Raw genomic sequence first — 14,577 nt, 5'->3', positions numbered from 1 at the left:
AAGAAAAATGCTCTGGTGGCCATTGATGGGTCCTCCAGGCCCACTCTGAATCCTCCCTGGGCAAGAGGGTTAATGGTTATGCCAATGTCCGGGGCCCATTAAAGGAGGGGGGGTTGAAAGGCATGCCTAGAGCTGTGTGTCTAGACAGAGCACACATGACCTGTAAAGATTGATCTTAACATTGGTATGCAGATCCTAGACACTGTATTGCAAACTGTTTTTCTTTCCTATGAAAATACTTAATAAGATGTCTTTAGTCTTAAGAAAACTAAACCATGCCATCTTTATTCAAAGTCAGAACACAATGAACCAAGTAGAAATTATATGCTTTTAATGTTAATGAAAGTGAAATTTTCTAAATAAATGTTTAAAGCATATAAAAAAAAAAAGAAGAAAGGCACGCCTAGGAGTGAGACCATGTGGCACATCAACTCCCCTCTTCCAATTTGGGTCTTCACTGTCCCTGGCCAAGCTCGAGTCTGTGCGCTAACATTTGTGTGAACAGATGATTGGAGGCTTCTGGGAAGAGCAGAGTCTCCAGTGTATCTCCAATCTCCCAGGTGGGCTCTGTGTGTCACAAGTGGCTTCTTGATCCCCTCCACCCCAGGCTCTCTGGCATGCTTTGCTTTTCCCGAGTGTGATTCGAATCCCCCAACTCATCCAAGACACAGTAGGGTGTGTTAGAAAGCAGCAAGAGGCGGATTACACCCGATATGGAGCGCTGCACTCCAGAAGGGAAAGGGGCAGAAGCGTGGCAGGCTGGCACATGCGTGGGGTATTTATAGCAGAGCCAAGTGTGGCTGGGCTTGGCAGACAATTACTAAACACAGTCGTGGAACAGGTTCTTAAGAAATCACCCGCTTTCTTGCAGGGGAACATCCGGCAGCTAAAGAAAGGGTCCCAGCTCTGCCTGGGTGGAGGGACTGCTGCCGGATGCAGGGTGGGGATATCTCAAAGGAGTTCTCAAGGGAGCTGGGATGTGCTGTGAGTTGGAGAACAATGTAACACACAACACTTGTATAGCCTCTATCTGGTCATCACCCTCCCAACAACAGTCATTGATAGTGTGTGCGGCTCTGTTCCTAGAGGGCAGGGATGTGCTCACACAATTAGTTTCACTGTCCACCACCAGCACCAAGCCCAGTATAGGCACAAAATGGAATCATGCAAAATAGAACCTAGTGGAAACTGTATGCAAAATAGTGCTTGGTGCTGAGGATATAGCTCAGCTGGTCGTTTGTCTAGCTGGTAGGAGGCCCTAGGCAGAGGGAGTTTTCCTTTCTTCTTCTTTTTCTTTTTTTTTTTTCTGCAACGAAGTTTATTTTAGATACGAATGGTATTTTTGAGACAGTCATACTGTGTAGCTCTGTCTGGTCTAGACCTCCTTGTGTAGATCAGACTGGCCATGAACTCACAAAAATCTGCCTGTCTCTGCAGTCTGGGACTAAAGGATATTCAAGGGGTTTCCATTTTATGCCAGACACACTGGTGTGGACCTGTAATCCCAGCACTCTAGGAGGCAGAGACAGGAAAGCAGCCTTGAGTTCAAGGCCAGCCCTGTACACATAGAAAATTCTAGGCCAGCTAGGCCTGAAGAGGAAGACTCTATCTTTAAAAACAATGTTCGGGGTATAGCTCAGTTGGCACAGTGCTTGGCTAGAATTCAGGAAGCCTGGGTTTAATCTCCTGCACTAAACAGAGAGTCTGAGGCCTGCCTGAAAGGTATGAGACCCTACCTCAAAACACCCAAACACACACCCTCTCCCAGCCCAACAATGATAGAAAGCTGGGATCGGCTGGCCAGGAGCCGCTGTACGCGTTAGTCAAACAGATCTGAAGAGAGACTGGAGTTTGCCAGGGGGAGGCGTAATTTGGACTGAGTAGTCTGGGATCCACCAGTGGAGGGAGGCAGGGTCTGAGTAAGGAGCAGAACTCTTCCAGCCTGGTTGTCTGAGCTCTAAGCCCAGAAGGCCACACTGTTTGCTGACTGACACTTGCTCCCACAGGCAGTCTGTGTGCAGCAGTTCCTATCCTGTATGCTAAAGTCACTAGAAAACCAGAGAGAAGGCGGCAGTGCAGGAGGAGAGCTACACACCTTGTGCGGTGCTGGTAGGGCCCCTGTGGATACAGGGCAGGGTTGAAGGCTCCCAAGCTGTGAAACACCTGCTTGACCTCTTGCAGCGAGGGGCACCACAAACGCACGTCTTCATCTGTTGAGACAAAGGAGGCAGAGTTAAGACTGGGGAGAAGAGGTGGGTAACACTTCCCCTGACGCAGTCCCCAGCTCCGGCCCACTAGTTTCTCCACATCTTGGTGGCGGTGGGAACATTGGCCGCACAAGTGAAGCGACAGGTGCTTTGTGTTTTTAGGTACTCATGTGCTACAGGAGCTCATCTGGTCTTCCTCCAGGTATGAGCTGCACGGAAGCACACAGGCCAGAGGCCATGCCTGACCGTTCGTTCACACCAGGTGGCAGCTGGGCTCAGCTACTCATAGCCAAGTGAGACACAGCTGCGGCATCTCCCTGCTCCCTGCCACAAACGAATGATGTGATTTTGTACCCACTGCTGCTGAGACCTCTGTGGGCTTCCTGGGCCACTGTCCTGGCCAGGCCAGGCAGGAGCAAAGCTTGCCTCCCTTTCAGGCCACATCAACCTGCTCGCATTTCTCTGTATTATCTTATCTTTAGTTACTTGCTTCTAGTGGCCTCTCCTCAAACAGTATACAAATTACAGGAATGCTAGTTCATTTCTGTAAACCTAGCACTTGAGTGGAGGAGGCAGGAGGATTGCTGTGACTCTCAGGTCAGTCTTGGCTACAGAAATGAGGCCATCTCTCAAAAATAAAAATTAAAAATAGAATTACTGCAGAGGAAGGGCCATATCTGCATTTATTTCCAGGGCCTAGGAGCAGCCAGACTGGAAGAAACTGAATGAATGAATGAATGAATGAACAGAGACTCCACACAGCATGACTAAGCAGTTCACAGGCACAACGGAAGCTGTGAACAGTCACAAGGTGAGGAGGCAGTGGAAAGCCACAGGTGTTCTCAGATGTTGAATCAAGACCTTGGAGGCTGGGCTAAGACATTTGAGTAGCACCAGGAGGGTGAGTGTCCCACCTGAGGTGGAAAGTAAGGGGGGGCGGGCGCTTCATCCTCTGTCCTCTGGGAGCACTCGTCCAAGAGGGAGAGAAGCCAGGTAGATAAGCAAAGGCCCAGGGTGTCCCTGCAGAAATCCAAGGCAGGAAAAAGGTATAGAGCGTGGCCAGGGATGCCGGTGGGTGCCTGTAGACTGAATTTGGAGGCAGAGGCAGGAAGATCACTCAAGTTTCCAGCCCAGCCTGGTCTACAAACAAGACTGTCTTAAATAGGCAGAATCAAGAGAGCAGGCAAGGCGGCTCCACAGGGAAAGATGTCTGCGGCTAAGTCTGACAGCCCGAGTTTGATCCCTGAGACCCATTTAGTGGAAGGAGTCACTGCGCACAAGCTGTCCTCTGCTCTCCACGCCTGAGCCGTGACAAGCATGCCCATCAACTGAATACACATGCAAATAAAGAAAAATGTCATGAAATATAAAATAAAACAAAACCCAAAGGTGAAGTGGAATCGAACCTGCCTAGGGGTGGGGGAGCTGGCTGCAGCGGGCAAGTGAGGCATGCCACAGGTAATGTGAGGGAAGCGCGACCCCCCCCCCCCTCCCCACAAGAGGTACAGCCATGACAAAAGCAGATTAACAGGAAAAAGTATGGTGGGACCAGAAGGAAGATGGGCCACAGCAAAGGGGAAAGGAAATGGCAGCGTCTTGAGGCCTAGAAAAGGGGCACCTCCTTCCACAAGAACCATGTAGGGCTGTTCCCTAAACTTGTGAAGTCTCAGCAGGTCACACCATCTGCACCTGGCCGGGCACAGGGTCTTTGAAAGCTAGCCAGGGCCACTGCTTCAGCAGGAGTAGGGTGTCTCTCTCCTTAGAAATGTATATGGGTCGGGACTAACCAAGTAAGTAATGAGACTCCTGTTGTTGTTTTCCTCCCTCAGGCAACCTAACAAGTCAGAGAGCAGTAATGACAGCCCTCGACCTCCTCACAAATGAGCTGAAAAGCGTAAAGACTCCAAAACACAATGCGAGTCCCTGAGCCAGAGCTCTGTTTACCTGGGCCTCTGGGGGGGCCTCTGCACGTACATGCACGCACACGTGGGCGGGAGCGTGAACTTTCCAGAGAGGGGAAGAGAATGGACCTAGGGCGAGGCCCGGCTGGGCTGGAACATCCTGCCAGGCCCTCTGAGCCTCAAGGGGATGTGTCCTGCCCCACCTCAGCCCACACAGGTGCTCAGGGCTCGAAAACCCCTCTGAGGGCAGCAGGGCTGAGCACGAACGTTGGCGTCACACCTCGTCTTTCTCCAACACAGTGCCACCAGACCTGAGGGTCGGCGCAGTTTCAAAGGAAGGGGGCCCAGATGTGGGGATAAATCAGTCCCATCAACAGCCCTGGAAGTTGGTTCTTGGAGACAGGAAAATACCACCCAGAGCCCATAATTAAGGCTTCCTAAGTAGGCCATGTGCTCAGCTTTTCCTCAGCTCTCTGTCCCAAATGAGGGATTTCTGGAGGCTGACACATAAGAAAATCCAGACTCGAAGCCTCCAGGCTGTCTTCCTATCGAAGTTTCTCCACACACAAGACAGTCATTTTAGGTGACTCCAGAGCAGTCCTCGGGCATGGGGGCTTTTCAGTGCCAGCGTGGGCAGCTGGGCTGTGCCAGAGCCTGGGGCTGGAGGCGGCCCTCTGAGTGGCTCTCCTGGGATGGAACAGACACTTTAAAAGGAAAAACGGTATCTGGCCTAAAATAAAAGTGACTTTTCCATCTGTGTCACGGAAGAAGCTGTTTTTTCAAGGCTGTGCTCCCGGCACTGGTGACACGGAATGAGAAAACCACACGTGTCCTAAGCACTCTTGCAGCCACTTGGCCAGCGCCAGCCATTCTGAGCCTGGCTCCCAACCCCCTTTCTAGGCCTCCATCACTCATCTTGGGTCAGCACAGGTATGCCAACAGTGAAGCGGGCACCCTGGCTCTTGTGCCTGTCACCTCACCCCAGGTCGGGTGTCTACTGAGCAACACCATCTAACTCAGCCTGGGCCCTAATTTTCTGAAGTCCCATATACCTCAGGAGGAAAGGAGGCCCCAGGAAGGGGAAGAAACAGACTCTCTTTAAAAAAAAAAAAAAGAAAGAAAGAAACACTTCCCAGGGAGTGTAGGGGAAGCTGGGGAACTGTCTTACTTCCCATTCCAGCTCCCATTACTTAACTTCCCTCCGCACTTTAGTGCTTACATTTAAACTAGTTTCAGTATGACTTGCTTTAGTCAGTGAAAATGTTCATTCACTCAGCCACTGTTGACCGAACACGGAGTAGGAGTTGTTGTAAATGATCCTGGAGGCCAGAGCATCGAGAACTAATGGAAACTGAACCGGGGAGTGAGACACTAGGTGGCCCAAGTGGCATGCAGGAAGTGTCCAGGATGAGTTACAGTGGCAGAATAGGCTCAAAGAGACCTGAAGTCATGGTGGATTTTAGAAGCACGGGAATGGGTGTGTGGCTGTGGGATGGAGACAAGGGCATTGAGGCAGAAGAGCACCCAGAAATAAAAGGCAAAGGGAAGTCACTGCTCTTAGGAGGTGACCCTGTCATCAAAGGGATAAAGGAAACTCCTCTAGCCAATCAGGACTTTAGTTTTTCTTTTTGTGCTCCGGGAGGGACCCAGGCTCTTGCACATGCTAAGCACATGCTCTACCACTGAGCTACATTCCCAGGGTTTGAGTTCATATTTTAAACCCATGTACATTTCATCACCCCAACCACAGCGTCAGCTCGGGGCACAGACAGCCATTCTCCCTAGTACTGACATTGCCTCTTCCAGCGCCCTCCATAAATCCTGCTGTTCTTGCTGTTTCTCCCCTTTTGTTAGTCTTGAACTTGTTCCTTTGAAATCTCTCTTCCACTCTCTCTCTCTCTCTCTCTCTCTCTCTCTCTCTGAGATAGGGCATTACCGCATACCCTAGGCTGGCCTTGAACTCGCGACAATCCTGTCTCAGTTCCCAGTTCATTTTGCATTTGTGCATTATGCTCTCTTCTCACTCATCTGAGCAGAGCCCCTCTCTCTGCTATCCCTACCAACCTCCCTACCATGTGATCTACCCTGCATGCCTCCCTGGCATCTCTGTGGGCCTCTGGCCTGTTTATTCATGGCTCTGCGTACAGCATAGATGATGGCGTCCCCAGGTCACCTCTCCTTTCCTCTGTCCTCTGTAACACACACCACTGCCTGGTGTCACCTAACACCAGAGTATTCAAGGCCCCCACCATTCAGACTGTATAGTGCCAGACCACAGAAGCACTCATACTGGCGAGAAAGAAAACATACAAAAGCTAAACAAAACCAGCTATGCTTAAAGAACCATCAAGTCTATGTTTCTATGGTGAAAAAGGAGTCTGGGGCAGTGCAGATGACAGCTGGAGCCGAGGCCTGACTGTACCTGTGGTCGGCCTGCATTGCTCCTTGTTCTGCTCTCAAGATCAAGGTCATCTCAGGGTCCAAGAAGACAACTATAGCCCAGCTATCACATCTCAGCTCCAGGAATTTTCCTCTTTCTTTCTTAATAAGCATACATTCATTGTGCAAGATACAATATTTCCATACTGTTTGGTTGGAAGCATCACTCCAGCTCCCTAACACCCCTTTATACAAAAGGTCTGGAATATTTAGTTGGGGGAGCCTCATCCCAGCCCCTTGGCATCCATCTTTGGAATACTGGGCAGGAAACTCCATTTCAAGCCCCCTCCCCTGGGAGTTGCCTTAGTCTAAACCTTACCTCCGAGAAAGCTTGCCAAATGGTGACCCCTCCCCAGGGAGGGTTAAGAAATCTCGCCAAATGGTAACCCTCTTCCCAGGGAAGGTCAAGACCACTCCCGCAGGCTATTTAAACTGCCCCCCAGAGAATAAACATGTGATCTCTAGGTTTTGCGTGGACTGCCCTTTCCTCTCTTCCCCTCTCCATGCTTTCCCTGGGTCACCCGGGAGCATTGCATTAAACATGGGCATCTTTTAATTCAGTTTAATTCGGTCTGATTGAAATTATTTGCATCTTCGGAGAGGCTCATCTTAAGAAAAACCTAACACATACGTGTATATCATGTGTTAAACACACACACAATAGATCTGTGAGAGAACATATTTGTCTTTCTGAGTCTGGCTTAATTCAACATGATGAGCTCCAGTTCTACTCATTTAACTAAAAAATTATGTCATTTTATTCTCACTATATAGCCTTGGCTGACCTGGAACTTGCTATGTAGACCAGGCTGGCCTCCAACTCAAAGTCCTACCTGCTTCTGCCTCCCAAGTGTTGGACCCAGAGGTATGTGCTACTAAACCTGGATGCTGCTTGATTTTGTTTTCTTTTGTTTTGTTTTTTGAGACAGGCTTTTCTCTGTGTAGCCCTGGCTGTCCTAGAACTCACTCTAATTTAGAAGAGGAAAGGGTGTATTTGGCTTACAGGTTTCAATCCAGCACTGAGAGAAGTCAGGGCAGGAACTCAAACAAGAGTAGCAAGAGGAGAGAAACGAACAGAAGAAATATAAGTAGGAAGGAATGAAATCCAAGTATTCTCATTTGTAGATATGATTTTAGAAGAGACCATATCCCCAGAGTGGTGGCACATGTCCTCAGTTTCAGCAGAGATAGGTGACTCTAAGTCTGAAGTCAACCTGGTCTGTATCTCTTGCTTCAGACCAGCCAGGGTTACACAGTGAGACTCTTATCTCAGAGCCAGAGAATCTTTTAGAACTGTAATCATCAGCTCTTTCAGAGAAGTGGCAGAGTGCACCCAGGAATCAGTAGCCCACTTGGAGACTAGCCGGAAACAAGCTGGGGAAGGCAGCAGGGCAGCAGTGCCAGTGCCGCTCAGACGCCCACAGTCCACCCCCACCCTGGAATAAACCTGACCAAGGAAGCCAGAGACCTCTGCAATGGAAACTTCAGAACACCTGAGGAAGAAGACGTAGGAAGAAGCTAGAAGATGCTGTCCTACCAAAAGTAATTTACAGATTCAATGCAAGCACATTAAAATCCAATACCAGTCTTCACAGAAATAGAAAAACTTCATATTTATTGACTAGGGATGTACATCAACGGAACAGAAAAGAAGTCCAGATAGAAACTTGTGTAGGTACAACCATCTGCTTTTTTGACAAAACACTCATTTGTGCTCAAATAAACTGAATATTTACACATAGAAGAATGAAACTAGATCGCTATCTCTCCTCCCAAACAAAACCCAACTCCAAACGGATTGAAGACCTTAATGTAAGACCCCCAAACTCTCAAACTACTAAAGAAAAAGCAGGGAAAACACTTCAAGATATGCACTTCAATAAAGGCTTTCAGAGAACGCTAGCTGCTCAGTAAATATGGCCAACAATGGACAAATGAAATTTGTCATGAAATTAAATAGCATTTGTACAGCAAAGGAAATCTGTCAATCATGAGAAGAGGAAGTCTGCAGAATGGGCAAAAACCCATTCTGTGTGTGCCAGATACACATCTGACAAAGGATTAATCCTGTTAATAGAATATGCAAAAAACCAGCAAGAAAACAGACAACCCCATTAGAAACAGGGGCCATGGAACTGAACAGAGAGCTCACAAAGGAAGAAGTACAAATGGTCAATAAACATCTTAAAGGGTGTTCAACATCTTTAGCCATCAGCAAAACTCAAACTAAAAGGACACCGAGAGTCCATCTCATCCCAGTCAGAATGTCTATCATCAAGAAAACAAGTTACCAGGGGCCCGTAGTGCTGACCTTACTTCCCAGCACTTGGGAGGCAGAAGCAAGCAGATTTCTGAGTTCAAGGCCAGCCTGGTGTACAGGGCAAGTTCTAGGACAGCCACACAGACAACCCCCTACCCCAAAAGAAAACAAGTGACAAGCAGCGCAAGCACGGTTGTGGGGAAAGGGGAACTTTGTGGGAGTATAAATTGGTGTAGCCACTATGGAAATCAGTGTGGAGGTTTAACAAAAGGCTAAAAATAGAACTACTGTACGACTAACTATGCCACTCCTGGACATACACCAAAGGACTCAGCATACCACAGAGATACATGAGCATCCACGTTCAGTGTGTCTCTGTTCAGATAGCCAGGAATAAGAAACAGTCTGTCGGCTGATGAATGGGTAATGAAAATAAGGTTCATAAACACATGGAATTGTATTCATCTCTAAAGAATAATAATAACTGCAGGGAAATGGAGTCAGAAAATATTTTTAAAAAACTAAATGGCCCAGGTTCTGAAAGACAAATGCGACATGTTCTCTCTCTTGTATGTGGATCTTAGCTTTGGGTTTTGAATTTTCTGTGTTTATCTGAAATGAATGTCTCTAGAGGCCAGCAAACTAGAAAGGGATCATGAAGGGGAGGAGAAGACATGGTGGGGGAGAGTAGAACACATATAAAAATAGAAGTGGGGTGATGGAGGAGGGTCATCTTTCTATCTGTTGTTTCATTGGTTAAGTAATAAACTGCTTGGCCTCTGATAGGACAGAAAATTAGGTAGGCGGAGTAGACAGAACAGAATGCTGGGAGAAAGAAGCTGAGTCAGGGGAGTCGCCATGATTTTCACTCCCGACACAGCCGCAGGTTAAGATCTTCCCTGGTAAGCCACCTCGTGGGCTACACAGATTATTAGAAACGGGTTAGGTCAATATGTAAGAGCTAGCCAATAAGAGGCTGGAACTAATGGGCCAGGCAGTGTTTAATTACACAGTTTCCGTGTAATTATTTCAGGTAAAGATAGCTGGGTGGTGGGAAGCGGCCCGCCGCTCTTATTACTACAGTGGGGAATACTGGTGTAGAAATGTTTAAGTTGGGATGGGTGTGGGGAGACAGGAGAGAAGATGTGGGCGGAGGGATAAGCAAAACATATGGAAAGCCACATGGAAACCTACTACTTTACAAACTAATTTAAAAATGTGATGATGATGACGATGATGACGACGAGGACGAGGACGACAAAGAACTTCTCCAGGCTGGGGATACAGCTCAACTGATAGAGTGCTTATCTAACTTCATGAAGCCCTGGGTTGAAGCCCTGGCACCATATAAACTGGGTGTGGCAGTGCATGCCCATAATGTCAACACGGAGGTGACAGCAGAAAGGTCAGCAGTGCAGCCATTCTTGGCTACACAGTGAGTTCACGGCCAGCCTGGTATACAGGAGACCCCGCCTGAACAAAGGAAAACAGAAGTCCCTAACAACGTCAAATCACAGAAAGTATTTGGGTGAAGAATCTGAAGTTAAAAAGAAACCCTCTCTCATTGTCTGGTCACTCTGTCCCTCTAAGAGGTTGGTCCCTCAGAATCTGGAGTTTCTTAGCCCCAGCTACCACCAGGATCCCCTGGGAACTTTAGACAGGTCTCATGCCAGTATGGTGTTGAGTGAGTTCCAGGTCTCCACTCTCCTGAGCTTTTGGCAGCCCATGATGCAATAGAACTTGGAGATAATGGCTGGACAGGTAAGGGATGCAGAGCTTCAGAGGGCCCGGGAGATGAGTTAGATGGCAGCCGAGCTGGAGCACAGTATGAGTGACTGTCCCCGCAGTCCAGCTGGGCCCACAACCCTGACCTTGGGGTACAAAACAGCACAGCCAGAGCTTGGCCAACACCTCTATCTCCACAGCTGGAGGACATGAAAGGATCAGAGCAGCTATCCGAGGATGTCTGTGGCAGGCAGGCGATGTACTGGTTCTACCCATTCTACTCACTCATCAGATAACTGCCCAAGTCCTGTGATGTGCCAGGCTCAGATGGCTGCCAGGAACCCCACAACTTAGAACTGAAAACAACACAAAGACAAGACCCTGGGGGTTTGGAGACGGTCTGGAAGGTAAAGATGCTCACCACTCTGTCTGATGACCAGAGTTTAATCCACAGAACCCACGTGAGGAAGGAGAGAAGAGGCTCCCATAAGTTGCCACCTGACTTCTACATGTGCACTGTGACATGCACCACACACACACACACACACACACACACACACACACACAGTACATTTTTTTAGTTGTGGTTGAGATGGAATTTCACTGTGTAGCTAGCCTGGATGGAACTCCTTGTTTAGACCAGGCTGGCCTCAAACTGTACTGGTGTTAAAGGTCTCTACCACTACAGTGGCAGAAATAAATAACGTGAATTTGATCACAAGCAACACATAAGTCAGGTTTGGTGGCACACACTTGTAATGCCAGCACTTGGGAGGTAGAGACAGGAGAAGCAGAAATTAAGTTATTTTTGTCCACATACTGAGTTTGAGGGCAAACCAGGCTATTTGAGCCCCTCTCTGAAAAAAGAAAGTGGGGGGTATGGGAGTAGATCTTGAAGAAGTTAAGGGGATAAATATGATCAAAACACAAAATTCTCAAAGAAATAATAAACATATATATCAATATTTAATTTGAAAAAGCAAGCCCCCTTGTCCTAGCTTAGTTTCTGTTACTGTGATAAAACACTGACCAAGACCAGCTTTGGGAAGGGTTTGTGGCCTACATCTTCTGATCATCATCGAGAGAAGTCACCTCAGGAATGCAAACAGGGCAGGAACCCGGAGGCAGGGACTGAAGTAGAGACCATGAAGAAAGTTGCTTCCTTAAAGGCTCAACTATCTTAACACCTGCTCAGGGCTGGCATCACCTACAGTGGGCTAAGTCCATGCACATCAATTAGGGATAAAGAAAATGCCCTACACACTTGTGCCTTTAGGCCAAGCTTAGATAGGCAATACCTCAACTGACTTTCCATCTTCCTAGATGATGCTAGGGCTTGACAAAATAAAACAAAAAACTAACCAGCAAAAACCAATGCCTTGTTAGCCTGACACACAAATACATTAAACCATAACTTTTCCTATCTTGTTTTGTTCAAGATTATCACAATATATTACACAGTCCAACCTTTGAAAGCCCCACTATCTTTAAAACTTTCAATAAGGGGCTATAAAGACAGTGCAGGGGTTAAAGCACTTGTAGCTCTTGCTCCAATTTCCCAAAACCACCAGTAGTTCCTGTTCCAGGGGATCCAAGACCCTCTTCTGACCTCTGTGGGTACCAGGCATGAATGTAGTAAACATACATACGTGCATGAAAAATACTCTTACATATAAAATAAATAAACCTAAAATTAAATTAAATAAAAAAACTCAATAATTTAAAGTCAAAGCGTCTTTCAAATATTCATATTCAACCTTTTAACTGTGAGTTTCTATAAAATTCAAATTCAATTACATGCCTTCTTGTTTCAAGGGAAGAACCAGGGCAGAATTACAATCAGATCAGAACAAAAGCAAACTCCAGCAGCGCGATAAGTCAGTGTCTGACATTTGGTGCACACTCACGACCATCCTTGGTAGCCTTGGCTCTCCTGCTCTGCGATCCACAGCTCACAAAGCTCAGCTCAGTCCCAGGCTGTCATCCCATGGTCCTGACATCTTCAATATGCTCAGGTCTCCACTGGCCTCTTTAGGGACTCCAACGCTGCCATACGGCACCAAACTCAGCTCTTGCAGCCTTCACTGCAGCTGAGGCTGTTTACCAATGGCCTCCTGCCCTCTCTAGGGAGACTGTAAGCCTGCCACGCGGTGCCAAGTCTCAGCTGCTCATCATGACCACTTTGTGCCTTCAAACCATCAGCATGTGTGAGTCTCCTACACACTACCAAGTTCAGTTTCCATCCTGAGCTGCACCTCAATGATGCTGATCTCTTATTCAAATCATAGCTGATTTTCCCAGTTCCAGATAGGCGGCATCGATCATCTCTAATAAAGGTTTCGTATCAGTGGGGCTGATCTGTTGTTAATCATGGCTGATCCTTCAGCCTCACTTGATCAGAAACAACAGATTCTTAATTCGATATATAGATCATAATAGCATATATATCATCATATAATAAGATAATCATGGGTGTGTGTGTGTGTGTGTGTGTGTGTGTGTGGCCTCCACTGTCTTCACGGCTCTCCGCATTCTTCAGTCCTAGTTAGGTATCTAACGCTGTGATAAAATGCCAACCAAAGACAATTTGGGGAAGAAAGGGTTTATTTCACCTTGAAGATTATATTCCATCACTGAAGGACGTCAGGGCCTGAACTCAAATCAGGAACCTGGAGGCAGGAACTGAAGCAGAGATCATGGAGGAGCGCTGCTTTCTGGCTTGTTCCCCTGAGTTGCTCAGTTTGCTTTCTTACACACCCCAGAGCCACCTTCCCAGAAGTACACCACCTACAATGGGGTTAGACCCTCCCACATCAATCACTGATCAAGAAAACTTCCCCACAGGCTTGCTCAAGACCATTCTTAGGAAGTTATTTTCTCAACAGAGGTTCCTTTCTCTGAGATGACAGCTGATCTCTTGTCCACTTGATACACACATTCAACCACTCAAGTACAGTGTTTCCTTCCTCATCTCCTCAAGATGTCATGTCTAATATTAATAGCACAACAGAAAACTTTTCAAATTTTAAAAATACCACAATCTTAAAAACTCCAACATTTTAAAAGTTCAGTCTTTTTAAAATAAACCAAAGTTTCTCAACTGTGGACTCCTTTAAAATCAAAAGCAAGCTAAATGCTTTCTTATTCCAAGAGGGACAAACCAGAGCACAGTCACAATCAGATCAAAGCAAACCCCGAGTCTGACTGTGTCGCCATTTTCACTCATGCTTTCTTGGGCTCCGAAGGGCTCAAGCAGCTTCACGGCCCTGGACCCACCATCCAGAGCACACATTGCAATCTCATAGGCTCAGGCTGGCTCCATGCCACAGCTGCTGGTGTCTCTTTGGTGGTCATCCCACAGTCCTGACATCTCCACAATGCTGTGGCCAGGACAACCAGGCTGCACCTTCACCAATGGCCTCTCCTGGGCTCTCATCAGGGACTCTGACCCTGACATATAGTGTACCAAGTTTCAGCTTTTCTCCATGACCCCTTTAATCCTGGGGCTTCTACTACAACTGAGCCTGCACCTTCACCAATGACTTCTGGTCGTCAAGTTTCAGATTCTTTCTTCCATGATCCCTTTCAATCCTGACACTCCCATGATATCAAGAGCACCATCTGGGAGATTAGTCATAGGCTCGCCTACAGGTCAATTTTATGGAGGCATTTTCTCAATTAAGGACCCTTCTCTCAGATGTCTTGAGCTTGTGCTAATAGCCAGCACCTTTTCACAGTCCCACAGAAAAGCCCAGTAAGCTCTAAGCACTCAACAGCTTTCAGGCCAACGTTCTCAGCTCCTTCTATAACCCATCTAAAAACCACACGCCAAACCTGTCACAGCGATACCTCATGACTGGGATAGCAATTTCTGACCTATTTTGGTTTCTATTGCTGTGATAAGACACTAACCCAAAGCAGCTTGTAAAAGAAAAGGTTTCTTTAGCTTATACTTTCCCATCACAGTCTGTCACTGAGGAAGGCCAAGGCAGGAACTCATGCAGGACAGGAACCTGGAGGCAGGAACTGAAACAGGCCATGGAGG

The 14,577-nt window shown here is 47.3% G+C and overlaps 1 protein-coding gene across 2 annotated transcripts in view; it reads right to left on the bottom strand.

Moving 5' to 3' along the window:
- Fam178b (family with sequence similarity 178 member B) overlaps positions 1 to 14,577 on the bottom strand; it is a 96,227-nt gene that overhangs the window by 45,036 nt on the left and 36,614 nt on the right. For both annotated transcript variants that reach the window (XM_041656380.1, XM_041656381.1), the window contains one exon: positions 2,096 to 2,210. In XM_041656380.1, the coding sequence (XP_041512314.1) occupies positions 2,096 to 2,210 (115 nt within the window). The remainder of the gene's footprint in view (positions 1 to 2,095; positions 2,211 to 14,577) is intronic.

This window comes from Microtus oregoni, unplaced genomic scaffold, assembly GCF_018167655.1.
Source record: "Microtus oregoni isolate MIOR12 unplaced genomic scaffold, Mior012 000007F_ref0000211, whole genome shotgun sequence".
Taxonomy (NCBI): domain Eukaryota; kingdom Metazoa; phylum Chordata; class Mammalia; order Rodentia; family Cricetidae; genus Microtus; species Microtus oregoni.
Note: the sequence above shows the minus strand (reverse complement) of the source record. Positions and strands in the feature narration are given on the sequence as shown.